This window comes from Pleurodeles waltl, chromosome 1_2, assembly GCF_031143425.1.
Source record: "Pleurodeles waltl isolate 20211129_DDA chromosome 1_2, aPleWal1.hap1.20221129, whole genome shotgun sequence".
Taxonomy (NCBI): domain Eukaryota; kingdom Metazoa; phylum Chordata; class Amphibia; order Caudata; family Salamandridae; genus Pleurodeles; species Pleurodeles waltl.
Genome location: NC_090437.1, coordinates 599,481,426 through 599,495,507, shown reverse-complemented (window position 1 = coordinate 599,495,507; position 14,082 = coordinate 599,481,426). Strand labels below are relative to the sequence as shown.

Genomic DNA, 14,082 nt, shown 5'->3' with positions numbered 1-14,082 from the left:
GATGAGGCGTTCTCATCGTGCTTATAGCGCTGCTTCTCCCCCTGTGGTGCGGGGCATGTGCAAGGCCCCTCCTGTGCCTGTCAGCGACAGGAAGAGGCAGGGCAGAGCCACCATCCTTGGCCCCGAGATGTGACTGCATGTGAAGGTTGAGACAGTCCTTCTAAGAGTAGATATTTTATTTGTTCAGGATCTTCATAGACTTTTTACTTGATTTGAGGTGTCTTGAACCGATATTGTATAGCTAGGGGGTTGGACTATAGTGAGATGTGTCTTATTGCTTTGTTTTGGCTCAGGTGCCTACAGGCATTATAGATCTGCTAGTGTAATTCCATTGACAAATCCGCTACTGTCTTGTTGCGCTAGGATTGGGGGGAGATTATAGCTGCCGCCTTCAATACAGAGTGAGTAGGCATATATCTTACACAATAAGGAAGAGAAAACATCCTATATTCGGCGCGAATGTAAAAAATGTGGGAACACCATTCACCTCTCTAATGAACTACATTACAGCGGCTATGGGGGCATAGAAAAGTAAATCACAAGTGTGAAGGAGTCTTTACCTACCTGTGTGGAATGTGTGTCACCCACCCCCACCAAGAGAGTGGAGACAACTATGATAAGTCACCTACAACAACAGTGGCAAATATAGTGGGAAAGAGCAACAATGGATGCATTCAAAATATTTCAGATTTTCTATCGATTTGTGAGCTTGACCCCAAGCCTCTATCAAAACACACTAGGTCACCCTAAGTCAAATGAAACGACGACAGGGGAAGTTCAGGTTGAGATGTTTAATTCTAAAGCACCTACTAAATTAGCTCCTGCAAAACCCATTAACAAGAGAGTAACAGGACTGCCTCATCTGATGAGATTAAGGGCCAGATGTAGCCAAAAAATATTTTGCGAGTTGCAAATTGCGAGTCACAGCGACTCGCAATTTGCAACTCGCAAAATATTATGCAGAAAGGTGTCTCAGACACCTTCTGCGACTCGCTATGGGGTCGCAAAGACCCACCTCATGAATATTTATGAGGTGAGTCGCAGTTTGCGACCCCATAGCGAGTCAAAGCACTCACAGGGATGGTGGCCTGCTGGAGACAGCAGACCACCATGTCTGTGACTGCTTTTAAATAAATAAGTTTTTTTTTTTACTTTTTGCAGCCCGTTTTCCTTAAAGGAAAACGAGCTGCAAAACGAAAAACTTCCGAAACCATTTAGTTTCGGTTTTTTCAGAGTAGGCAGTGGTCCATAGGACATGGGCATTCACGGGGACCCCTTCCCTTTTGCGAATGTGTTACCATCCACTTCAAGTGGATGGTAACTGCGAGTTGGTTTGCGACCGCGAACCAAATCAGCGTGGCGATGCGGTCGCAAATAGGAAGGGAACACCCCTTCCTATTTGCGAGTCGCAGCCTCAAATTGCGAGTCGGTACCAACTCGCAATTTGAGGTTGGGCATCGCGTTAAGCCCCAGCCTCACTGATGCTCGGACGGCTGCAACTGTGACAGTTCGACCGCCACATTACAACTCTGGCAAGCGAACCTGCCAGGAGACCACCGTTCTCGTCGAGAACATTGCTCCCGACGGGGGGACGGCTGTCTGAGTTGTACTCAGCCAGGGCGGTGCTGCCTGGCTGATTACAACTCACCCTACCACCCGCCTTTTCATGACGGTCCTCTGCTATGGTAAGGGTGTGCTGGGGGCCCCAGGGGGACCCTTGCCCAGCACCCTGGGAATGCACACTGACTGCTTTGCAGACAGTACACATTCCGAGGGTGCTGTGTGCTATGATATTGGCCTCAGCTCCAGTAAAGGAGCCAAGGCCAATATTGTAGCACTGAACATTGTAATACACCCTAGGGGACGGCAGCGCAAAAGCAGTGGTGTCCTCCCTGCGAGTTTGGCGGTCCAGCGGTGGGACTGCCAAACCCAGAATTAGGCCCTATGTCTCCAGGAGACTTGGGCATTTAATCCAATTCATTTAAATGGATACAGGACCTTCCACACATCTGCTGTACCATCCAACTCTGGGAGACCGAAGGGGGGGCATATGTATTTATGTTCAAATTACCTGCTTCTATTTGTCATAGCCATGATAGTATGTAAAATCTTTTACCAGACTGTCCCCATTAAACTTTCACCTACATGTGTTAGCAGTAATTAATTTTTATAATAACAATCCAAAGGTGGATATACAATCTGTTTTGTGTCATTTGGACAAATATCTCGAAATCATTGACACTGGTACTAGCAAGGACGTGATTATATTATGGGGTGGGGATTTTAACATCGAATTGTGCACCAAACAATCAAAAAGATATGTGGTCTAACTGACAGTGAGAACTCTGATCAATCACATTTTCACATAATTACTATGGTGATAAATTAAAGAAACTCTTATTCACCTACGATCTGGCCTTTTGTAAGGAAATTTGTATCCCAACAGCCCCTCTCAAGTGTAAATATAATGGAAAAGGTGAGAATTCCGTTATATATTATGTATTAATTACCAATAGGCAGCCTGCAAGGATTGGAAAATTCATTACCCATCATAATGTGTGTAGTGACCACTGTCCACAGAGCATCAATCTTGATCTTTTGATTAATGATACAATAACTCAGATGTCCAACCTAAACTGTTGTACGATAGGCAACATGGATATTGCGAGTATCAATGGCTACTCTTTGCGATGTTTCCAAATTGACCCTTATGAGTTATTAAAACAGTTAATAAAGGTAAATAAGAAGGATTTCAAGGTCTGCTTAGATAATGATACTAGTCCCCAGAAAGTTTTAGAGGCTTTCCAGACAATTGCAAGGGGGGGGGCTAAGGATGACCTATTGGTTATTATAACGGGTACTAAACTCCAAACCTGGGAATGTTTGGTATCAAACATGTCAGAACCATACCCCAATACTGTTGCCAGTATTGGTTATATGATTACAAGAATAGGGGGTGGTTCGACGGGCCTTGCTCCAAAACGCATAGAGCATTAAAAGTTGCATTCCCCTTGCTGTACATTTGAAATTCAGTCTGCCAGGAAAAATTATAAGCTGGTGTTGAAGCAGCAGAGAAATGGCTTAAGAGAGGAAGTTTGGGATTTATTGCAAAAGGCCAGCTACAGTGAAGATATTTCTGCATTTTGTTGTGTAATTAATTCTCCTTATTAGAGACCAGAAGATGGGCCACGCTTGGAAATAGCAATCAGCGAGATCGATTGGATATTAAATTTTTCAGGCATTTAGTCAAACTCTTTACATGGGCCGGGTAGCCAAGACCATGAGGTTCCAGTTAGTAGTCCGCTGTTTTCTCCTAGCTCCCTATTAGTCTTTCATTTACATTAGATGAAGTTGTCAAGGCCATAAACGCTAAGAAAGGTGGGAAGGCTCCAGGATCGGATCCCACTCCCATAGACCTATTCAAAGCTAATATCCCTTTTTGGGGACCCCTATTGACTCGAGTTTTGGAGGCCTGCTCTCTAGTAGGCTACTTGGAAACATGGTCAGACTCGCTCATTGTTCCTATTTACAAAAAGAGGGACCGGCATAGCCCAGCCTCCTACCGGCCAATCTCATTATTAGATTTGCTGGTCAAGATGGCTGGACGTATTGTCCTATACAGATTACAGTTATGAGCTCAAGATATGAATATTCTATCTGATATATAGTATGAATCCGAACAGGAGTATGGACAATGGAGCACGGTCTTAACCTAAAGATGCGGATTACAAAATATTGTCTGATTAAACAGGGTAGCCTGTTTATGGTCTTCGTCGACCTGTCATCTGCGTTTGATTGTGTGATCCAAACGGATCTTGGTGTGGATCCCCCCATAGTACAGTTTCTTAGACAACTTTACCAAGGGTGTAGGGAGAGGGTGCAGTATGGAATTAAGGGTGAGTGTATCCAGCCATTTGGCATTGTGAAGAGGGTGAGGCAGAGCTGAGTCCTTGCACCATTCCTCTTCTCATTATATAAACAGCTTGGGTAGGGTGCTAGTTGCTGAATGCAAAAATTTGCCCCAAATTGGTCACTGACCTGTCCCCGCCCCCCTCTATGCTGATGACACTGTGCTCACGGCACGAACGCCTCTGGCTGCACAGCAGCTACTAACATATTTTGTATCTTATATGGAGGATCTGGGGCTATTAGTTAATAGGAGTAAGACTTTTGCCATGAGGTGTAGGAAAAAAATGTTGAAGTCCTGCAACTTAATGATGTGGCACGAGGATTTGTAACACTAAAATGTTTTCATACTTGGGGATTGTGTTTGATCAGGCTGGGACATGGACAAAGGCTATAACCAGGTTACATTTTCAGAAAAATACTTTGGCGCTGCGCAACTCTGCCCGAAAACTTGGAAAGATACCTCCCCTGGACCTGCTATTTACAAGGCAAAGTGTCTGTCAACAGCCTTGTATGGGGCAGGCCTGTGGGAATATGGCAAATGCCATGTTTTGCAATTGATAGAAAATATATTTTTGAGATATCTTCTTTGTCTTTCCCCCAGTAGCCCTGTCTATTTGTGTCATGCTGAGTTACGGGTATCATTCATAACTGACACAGTTAAGATCCAGCCAATTTTACTGTGGCATAAGATTTGGAGTTCTGCGCATTCTGGCCTGAACCGTGAGATTATCAAGGATTGTCTCAGATCGACTCAAGCATTAAACATCCTGTGGTTAAATTACATTAAGAACTTCCCAGTTAATCTGGGACATCATGAATATTTAAATCAACCGGAAACCATGCTAGTTTATGGCAAACAGTTCTTGCAAATGAGTGCCTGTACCTCCTGGAAGAGATAAGATTGCCTGCTGAACTCCCCAAGCCCAGTGTAATTAAAAAAACAGCTGGTATTAACATCTTACTGCATGCAACCCTATCTAAAGGAGGCGAATAATGCTCCGCATTGGTTCGCTTTAACTCGCTTTTGATTGGACATTTTCCATCATTTGATAAGCTTTCTAAAAATGAATGATTGGTCTCTATCTTTAGAAAGATGTCCATGTGACAATGAGTTCACGCAAAGTACGTTTCTTACTGTATTATTTTGTAAATATTTTAATATACAGAGGAATCTAATGATTTTACCGTTGTTGAGGTCTTTTGATTTTGTCCAATGTCAGCCCGCATATCTGTTTTTATAATCTTTGCCATCTGTCTTTATTTGTAATGTTATGTTAAATTATTTATAGGCCATTAAACTTTCTCTCTGCTGATGAAGAGCTGAACCCAGAAACACGTGTCCAGAGAATTACAACATTTGCTGCACCTACTAAGGTGAATGACTACAGTTTACTTTATGGATATAAAACAAACTTATACTGCATTTTCCATGATGCACTGGGGCGGACTGCGTGCCGGAGTGTGAGGCAGGGTGCTCCCTTTCTACTTTTCCTGTTTAAGAAGGCTCCCTTGAGCCAACGAGCGGACGAGTTCTGGTTGAGCACCTGCATGCCAGTGAGTGGTACATAAACCTGAGAGGACTTTTGGCAGCATTTCCAGCAACCCCACAGACAAAGCAGCTCTCTGCTGATGAAGGGCTGAACCCAGAAACAAGTGTCCCGAGATTCACAGCATTTGCTGCCCCTACTAAGGTGAAAAACTACAGTTTACTTTATAAATATAAAACAAACTTGTACTGCATTTACCATGATGCATTCGGGCTGACTGCATGTTGGAGTGTGAGGCAGGGAGCTCCCTTTCCTGGTTTCCCTGTTTAAGAAGGCTCCCTTGAGCCAACGAGCTCTGGTTGAACACCTGCTTGCCAGTGAGTGGTACATAAACCAGAGAGGGAGTTTGGCAGCATTTCCAGTGACCCCACAGACAAAGCTGCTCTCTGATGATGAAGGGCTGAACCCAGAAACACGTGTCTAGAGATTTACAGCACTTGCTGCACCTACTAATGTGAAAAACGACAGTTTACTTTATGGATATAAAACAAACTTGTAGTGTATTTACATTGATGCATTGGGGCTGACTGCAAGCTGGAGTGTGCGGCAGGGTGCTCCCTTTCTGGTTTTCCTGTTTAAGGCTCCCTTGAGCCAACAAGCCGACGAGCTCTGGTTGAGCACCTGCGTGCCAGTGAGTGCTACACCTGAGAAGACTTTTGGCAGCATTTCCAACAACCCCACAGACAAAGCTGCTCTCTGCTGATGAAGGGCTGAACCCAGAAACACATGTCCAGATATTTACAGCACTTGATGCACCTACTAAGGTGAAAAACTACAGTTTACTTTATGGATATAAAACAAACTTGTACTGCATTTACCATGATGCACTGGGGCTGACTGCATGCTGGAGTGTGAGGCAGGGTGCTCCCTTTCTGGTTTTCCTGTTTAAGAAGGCTCTCTTGAGCCAACGAGCTGATGAGCTCTGGTTGAGCACCTGCGTGCCAGTGAGTGGTACATAAACCTGAGAGGACTTTTGGCAGCATTTCCAGCAACTCCACAGACAAAGCTGCTCTCTTCTGATGAAGGGTTGAACCCAGAAACACGTGTCCAGAGATTTATGGCACTTGCTGCACCTACCAAGGTGAAAGACTACAGTTTACTTTATGGATATAAAACAAACTTGTACTGCATTTACTATGATGCTTTGGGGCAGACTGCATGCTGGAGTGTGAGGCAGGGAGCTCCCTTTCTGGTTTTAAACATTTTATTGTGTAGGCTTTTATGATTGTCATGTATAAATCGAATACAAGCTTATTCTGATTCTACTCAAGATTGTGAACAATTCCAAATTTGAGAGCTAATTTTTAAAAATACCTGAGTGGAGAAGCACACCATTATCCCTGGGAACACGACCATCAAATCAAAAGTCGTGGAACTGAGCCCGCCTTGGTAAAGAGTTGGGGTAAAGCGAGGAATAGGGATGGCACGGGAGGTAGAGAAGGGAGAGAAGGTTCTCTGAGTTGGAAAGGATAGACGTTGGGTTACTGTCACACTGTTGTCTTTGTATTATTTGACTTAAATACCAATAAAAACATATTTACATGTAACATGTATGGTTCTCATGTCTAGAGCTGGAATGTCCTTGGACCATGTTTGTGCTATATAAAAGTGCATAATAAATAAACAAAAAAATAAATAAAAATAACACAGTTAAGTGGATTACTGTAAGATCTGAATTGCCCTATGGAATACCCCGATGAGAAAGCCCATGAGCTAGTTTATACTTTCAATAGGCTATATTCAGGTTTTTCCACATTTCTTCACCCGAGAGAGTACCACCACAGAAAAAAACATCAACCACCATAAGGTGAGGGAAAAGTCAGAGCTTCCCCTTTTGAAACACACAAACTCCAAACCACAGTCTGCACCCAGAGAACTTAAAAGCAACAAATGGTCAACCAGCAGCCTGCCTCAAAATAACACTGAAAAATCTTTGGAATTAGTGGATGACGATTCAGTCTTCTATTAAAATTTTTATTTGTATATTTACCTGCTCCAAACCCCACAAGTGCACGGGAAATCAGCATGTAGTATTTATTGTTGGAAAAAGGAACATGGACATATGAGTAAAGGATGCTGGCCGCCACAGATATGGAAATTGAGACAACAAGTGGCTCTCTTCTTGGTCTGTAATTTGACCACAAGCCAAATAGAGGAGAGGCTACCATCTGCCCGAGGCTGTATGAAGCTATTATCCATCCTAGAAAACTTGTATCTGCTGTTTGATCAATCTGAGGAAAAAATAAAAAGCTCTTTAAAAGTCATGAGATACATTCCACGCATGAGTACAAAAAATGCAATTAACATTAATCCATGAAACCATCTTTTACTCTACACCAAGTTGCAATATACACAAGAGAAAAAAAGAAAAGGATAATGTCAATTTTTTACTACGATTCAACAAGCAAGGCTGGGTAGAAAATAAGAAATGTTAAGCAGTCAAAAAACATATTGTGGTGTAGTTCACAGTACAGTTTTATAAGCTATTACTGGCTGATTGTTAACATTTCAGTTTAGACTGACATAAAATGCAAATCCAAGACCACTGTAGTGCAACTAATGTTTCAACAGAAAAAAAAGAACTCCATTTGGTAGAAATAGTATACTTCTGTACCAAAAATAGATGTAAATCCTTTTGACTGTACACTCTTGTAGGAAAGTACCCTCTTTTTGCATGGTTACCACCATTTTTTCCCTGCTGTCAGTGTGTTTTAACTGTGTTCACTGGGATCCTACTAACCAGGGCCCCAGTGACTGTGCTCTCTCCCACTATATTTACCTGTTCCTGACTTTGTACACCCCACAATTGAAATACTGGTGCCCCATGTAAGTCCTTAGTACATGGTACCTCAGTAACTGGGACACCTAAGGTTCCCCATGGGCTGCAGCATGTATTATGCCACCCATGGGAGCCCATGCAAAGTGTATCTGCAGGCCTGCCATTGCAACCTGCATGAAAAGGTGCATGCACTCTTTCACTACAGGTTACTGCACCAGGTCACTGTAAGTCACCCCTATGGCTGGCCCTCCGAGCCCAGAGGGCAGGATACAAGTACCTGTCTGTGAGGACACCCCTGCATGAGCAGAGGTGCCCCAACCAACATCAGCTCCATTTTCCCGGACTTCTTAAGTGCGGGGAAGCCATTTTTCTTGTGTACTGGACACAGGTCACTACCTATGTCCAGCTATATAATGGTAACTCCAAACCTGGGCATGTTTGGTATCAAACATGTCAGAACCATACCCCAATACTGTTTTCAGTATTGGTTATATGATTCCAAGCACTCTGGGGGCTCCTTAGAGGCCCCGAGCTTTGCTCCTACCAGTTTGCAGGGTTTTTTCAGGCGGCCCTCGCTGCTGCCATCCTACAGACTGGTTTCTGCTAGACCAGCTCAAGCCCAGAAAAGCAGAACAAAGGATTTTCTTTGGGAGTGGGAGGCAACACCCTCTCCCTTTGGAAATAGGTGTTACATGGCTTGGGAGGGGTAGCTTCCCCAAGCAACAGGTATGCTTTTAAAGGCACATTTGATGCTCTCCTTGCATAAACCAGTTTGCACCAGTCCAGGGACTCCCGGTCCCTGCTCTGGCATGAAACTGGACAATGGAAAGGGGATGGCCACTCCTCAGTCCATCACCACCCCAAGGGTGGTGCCCAGAGCTTCTCCAGTTGGCCACTTGATTTTGCCATCTTGAATCCAAGGTGGGAAGAGGCTCCTGGGAGCATCTGAGTCGCCAGGTCAGGCAGGTGACGTCACAGGCCCCTCCTGATAGGTGGTCACCCTTATAGATGACCAATCCCCCTTTCTGGGCTATTTAGGGTAGGTCCTCAGAATTGTCGTGCAAGATTCCAGCAGGACTCCTCTGCATCGTTTACTTCATCTTCTGGTTACTGAGACTGCAACTGGACCCTCCAGGAACCGACAATCTGCAACTCCAACGACAACTTCGCTTTGCAACCTTGTTTCTCTGGCTCCTTCAAGTAACTGCAACATTTCCCTGGCTGTGCATCCTCTGAGGGCGGCGAGTCTTCAGCCCGCACAAGAAGCAAGAAGAAATCTCTCTTGGAGTGAAGGAGTCGATCCCCTGCATCCGCAGGCACCAACTGCAACAACGACTGGCTGCGTGGATCCTCTCTCCTCTGGACGCGTGGATCCTGCATCACAGGTGGTGGTCTGGAGTGGTCTCCTTGGTCCTCTCTACCAGCTGTCCACCTTGAGAATCCGTAAGCCCTGGTCTCTCCCTTGCAGGACAGTACACCTGTGCACCGTAACTCTTGCAGCTACCAAGGCTTGTTGGCTCTTCTTCCAAGGGATCTTCAGGCTCTGTGTGGCCCGGCCTCTAGCACTCTTCCCTGCAAAGCACAGCCACCTGCTTGCTGCTCCAGCAACGTGGGACTCCTCTCCAGGTGTGTTGAGTGGGCCTCACTGCAACTCCTGTGCCTGCTGCCTGTGAGTTGCCTGTGGGGCCTGCATCCTCGACTTCTGGCTCTCCTCACTGCTGAGGGTTGCCTGGGACTCCCCTCTTGGGGTTGACTCCCCCCGCAACTCTTCTTCTGCAACTCTTGCCTTTGCCAAGGTTTGTTGGTGGTTTTCTCACACCACTGAATGACTCCAACTCTTCTTCTGATGTAGGACATCGACTGCATCACTCGTGGAACTCTACTTCTGCTGCTGTACTGCATAGCCGACTCCTGGTCTTCACCATCGACCTGGTCCTGCATCTCCTGAAGGGTGGGTAGTGGCTCCTGTCCCAGCCAGACACTCCAACTGGAACTGGACTTGGTCCCCTTCATTTGACAGGATTCGTCTTCTGTTCCTTGCAGTCTTGCTTGGGTCTTACACAGTCCTTTTACAAAGTTTACCTGTAGCTTTGGGGAAAAACCAAGTACTTACCTCTTCTCCTCTGGTAGCTTTGGGGGGGGGGGCACTCTGGTACCTACTTTTTTGGGGTGTCTAGTTCCTCCAGTTCCCCTCTACAGATTCTACTTCCTTGGGTGGGGGTCTGTCTTTCGCATTCTATTTACTTAGTATATGGTTTGGTCTCCCTCTAGGGCCTCCCTTATTTTCTGTTATTTCACTGTTTTCTATTGCTTTCTATGCCCATTCCTGATTTCTAATGTGTATATAATAGGGGGCAGATGTAATCACCACGTGGCAAGGCTGTTTTGAATGTAAGGAGCCTGACGGAACAATTACGGAGAGGCTCAAAAAGAGCTCACATTAATAATGTTACCACAAAAGTAAGGTCCCACTGAGGAAGGGAGAAAGAGATTTACAAGACCCTTTAGAAACCTATTTACAATAATGGACTTGAATAGTGATGGCTAGTCAGCACAACCACAAAAAAGAAGAGAAAAATGGTACTTAAGAGTACCCAGTGCAGAGCCCTGCTGTGCAAGCGAAAGTATGGAAAGAAGAGCCTGAGAATGGGGGCAGAAAGGGGATCAACTTGTTTTTTTGCACACCATGTCACATTTTCTTTTTCTATTGGCAAGCATGTGTCTTAGTTTAGGGACACATGGCCATAAAGAGGACATCACAGACTTGGGGAGGAAAATCAAAAGCTGTCAACTGCCACCATTGAATCTCAACGCAAGAAGGCGGAGATTGGACAGGTTCAGGTGGAGAACCCTCCCTTGCTGATGCAACAGAAGATCCTCACGAAGTAGTATGGACCGAAAGACATACAAGAGGTCAAATCTCCACTGAAGATGAAAAATGTCTCCAGCGAGAGCCACCTTGGAAACTTCAGTGTGCAAAACTGCTGACCATGCGCATTCTCAGCAGCGCCGAACAGATCGAACCAAGGATTTCCCAACTGCTGAGCGCAATTGGTGATCTGCTAGGCATCTTCAGCTGAGTTTTCTGCCCTGGGGTTCAGGGAGTTCGCCAGGTGTTGAACCACCAGAGATATGTCCTGATGATCCAGCCATGTCCAGAGATGTAGAGCCTCTTGACAAAAGGTCCATGGCCCCATCACACCCTGTTTGTTGCAGTACCACATAGCAGTGCTGTTGTCTGTGAACACCTGCATTAGCCTCCCCTTGTTGGAGGGTAGAAAGGCTTTCAATGCCAGCCTCTGATCTCCACTTCTACCAGATGGCTGCCCCATCCCAGGAGTGATGCATCTGTCACTGTGGTGAGATCTGGTTGGGGAAGGAAGAGGGGTCTTTCACTGACCCAGTGGAGGTTTGTTAGCCACTGCTGCAGGTCTTTCAAAGAATACTCTGAGGTATGGACCATGTCAGGGAGATTCCCATGATGCTGCACCCACTCGAACTTCAGGTTCCACTGCAGAGCCCGCATATGGCATATGTGGTATCAGCAGGATGCAAGATAACATGAGTCCCAACAGCCTCAGAGTCCATCTTACTGAAATCCAGGATAGAGCCTGAAACATTGGTATCATAGGCTCAATATCCTGGACTCGCCATTAGGGTGGATAAGTCCTAAACTGCATTGTGTCCAGAACAGCTCAAATGAAAGGGAGCATCGGAGAGATTCAGGTGTGACTGCAGCACGTTAATAGTGAACCCCCAGGGAATGCAGGAGGTCTGCCATAGTCTGGAGGTGGGAGATGACTGCCTGGGGCGAGCCCACCTTCAACAGCCAGTCGTCGAGATAAGGGAAGACTGACAGCCCTGATGTCCGAAGATGAGCTGCACCCACTGCCATCACCTTGGTGAACACCAAAGGGGCGCTGTTAGGCCAAACTAAAAATGCTCATGGCCTAACGTGAATCGCAGGTAACGCCTGTGAGGAGGCAGGACAGGAATGGGGAAATATGCATCGTGCAAGTTCAACACTACCATCCAGTCTCCTGGATCTAGGACAGACAGGACCTGAACATGAACATTCTGAACTTCATCTTGAGGAACTAGTTGAGGGCCCGTAGATCTAGGATAAGACAAAGACCTCTGTCTTTTTTCAGTAACAGAAAGTAGCAGGAATAACAACCAATACCTACTTCTGGTGTCAGCAAACTCTCTATGGCTCCCTTGGCCAAAAGAGCTGTGACTTCCTGGCAGAGATGGGAGAGATAATTCTCTGTCAGTCTGTCATAAGACAGTGGCATAGGGGAGGGGTGGTCACCAAGGGGAGGGAGTAGATCCTTTGAACCATCTGTAAAACCCACCTGTACAATGTTATGGTCTGCCAGTGGGGCAGGTGAATGCGGATCCTGCTGCCAACTGGATTCCCATGATGGTATGAGGGCAGATTAGGAGGATTTGGAGGTTGAAGGGAAGGTGGTGGATTGACTCGACTGCTAGCTGCCTGAACTATGAGGACTGTGGGTACCAAGCCCTCTGCCATGCAGAGATTGTAGAGCATGCATGGGACAGTGGCTGTGAGGGTATTGGTACAGCTGGAAGCCCCTTCCATAGCCACAAAAGGCACGAAATCAGATTGTGGGTGACATGGGGTCATAGAAAGGCCAAAGGACCTGGCTGTTACCCAACTGCCTTTAGGGCAATCCAGTGCCGAATCCCCCTTGTCTCCAAAGAGACAGTAGCCATCAAAGAGCATTTCTATAAGGGATGATTGGATACCACCCGAAAAGCCAGTCGTCCTCAACGAGGTGTAGCGCCTCAAAGCAACCGTTGACAAAACCGCTCTGCCCAGAAAGTCGATCGAGTCAAGTCCACAATGGATGGTGAAATTTGCTGCACCACCCCCATTGGTAACAGCCTGAGAGAGCACGGCTGGGCCTCCTTCTGGACCGTTGGCAGCATCTGCACAACCGTGTCCCACCTAGTGTTCATGAACTGCAATGCCAGGCTGGCGGAAGAAAACACCTTCTTCCCCAAAGCGTCCAGTCTCTTGGATTCCCTGTCCGGGGATGCAGTAGGGAATGTGCCAGAATTTATGTGGGACGTAGAGGCCTGGACTACCAAGCTCTCTGGGGTAGGGTGTCAGGTGAGCAAATTTGGGTCTCCCGGTGCGGGACCTTGGCGACGAGCAATCGTTCTATTCATAGGAGCCCCTGTGCTGGGTTTGTATTAGGTTCCCAGTAAAAAAAAACAGTGGGGGCTTTATTAAGATGGAGTAGCGGTTCTGAGGGTGAGACTCCTAGCTGCAGCATCTTCGTCAAGATGTTAGACTTGACTGCCACCAAAGGCAACTGAAGGTCAGGGACCTCAGCATACTAGTATCTGGAGAAGTATACAGTGCAATGGCTTTACCCAGTTCCTCACACCAGTCCATATTGGGATCTTCATAGGACTGGTATTCTTCAGGGCCCAGTAACCCCCTCCCATTCTTCCCCAAACCCTAGCCAATAGCAAAAGGACTGCTTCAGGCAGCACCAGAATGTAATGTCCTTCCAGCTCCATATCTGAGTTGTGGTTCAGAATAGGGGTGGCACAGTCAGTGGGCTCAGAGAGCATCGGCATTGGGTCCAACGTTGGGGAAGGTTGAGATGGCATGACCAGCGCAGGTCTGGATCTGTAGGAGGCTGGCCTGGCTTGTAGTGGGTACCAAGGGGTACTTACACTTTGTAACGGGTCCAGTTATCCCTTATTAGTGTAGAAGAGGTGTCTAGCAGCTTAGGCTGATAGAAAAGGTAGCTTAGCAGAGCAGCTTAGGCTGAACTAGGAGACATGCAAAGCTCCTACTATACCACGGGT

The 14,082-nt window shown here is 46.2% G+C and overlaps 1 protein-coding gene across 2 annotated transcripts in view; it reads right to left on the bottom strand.

The window, feature by feature from the left end:
* The window catches only part of MFSD8 (major facilitator superfamily domain containing 8), a 243,487-nt gene that overhangs the window by 118,593 nt on the left and 110,812 nt on the right, over nt 1-14,082 (bottom strand). For both annotated transcript variants that reach the window (XM_069242303.1, XM_069242309.1), the window contains one exon: nt 7,447-7,687. In XM_069242303.1, coding sequence (XP_069098404.1) covers nt 7,447-7,687 — 241 coding nt within the window. The remainder of the gene's footprint in view (nt 1-7,446; nt 7,688-14,082) is intronic.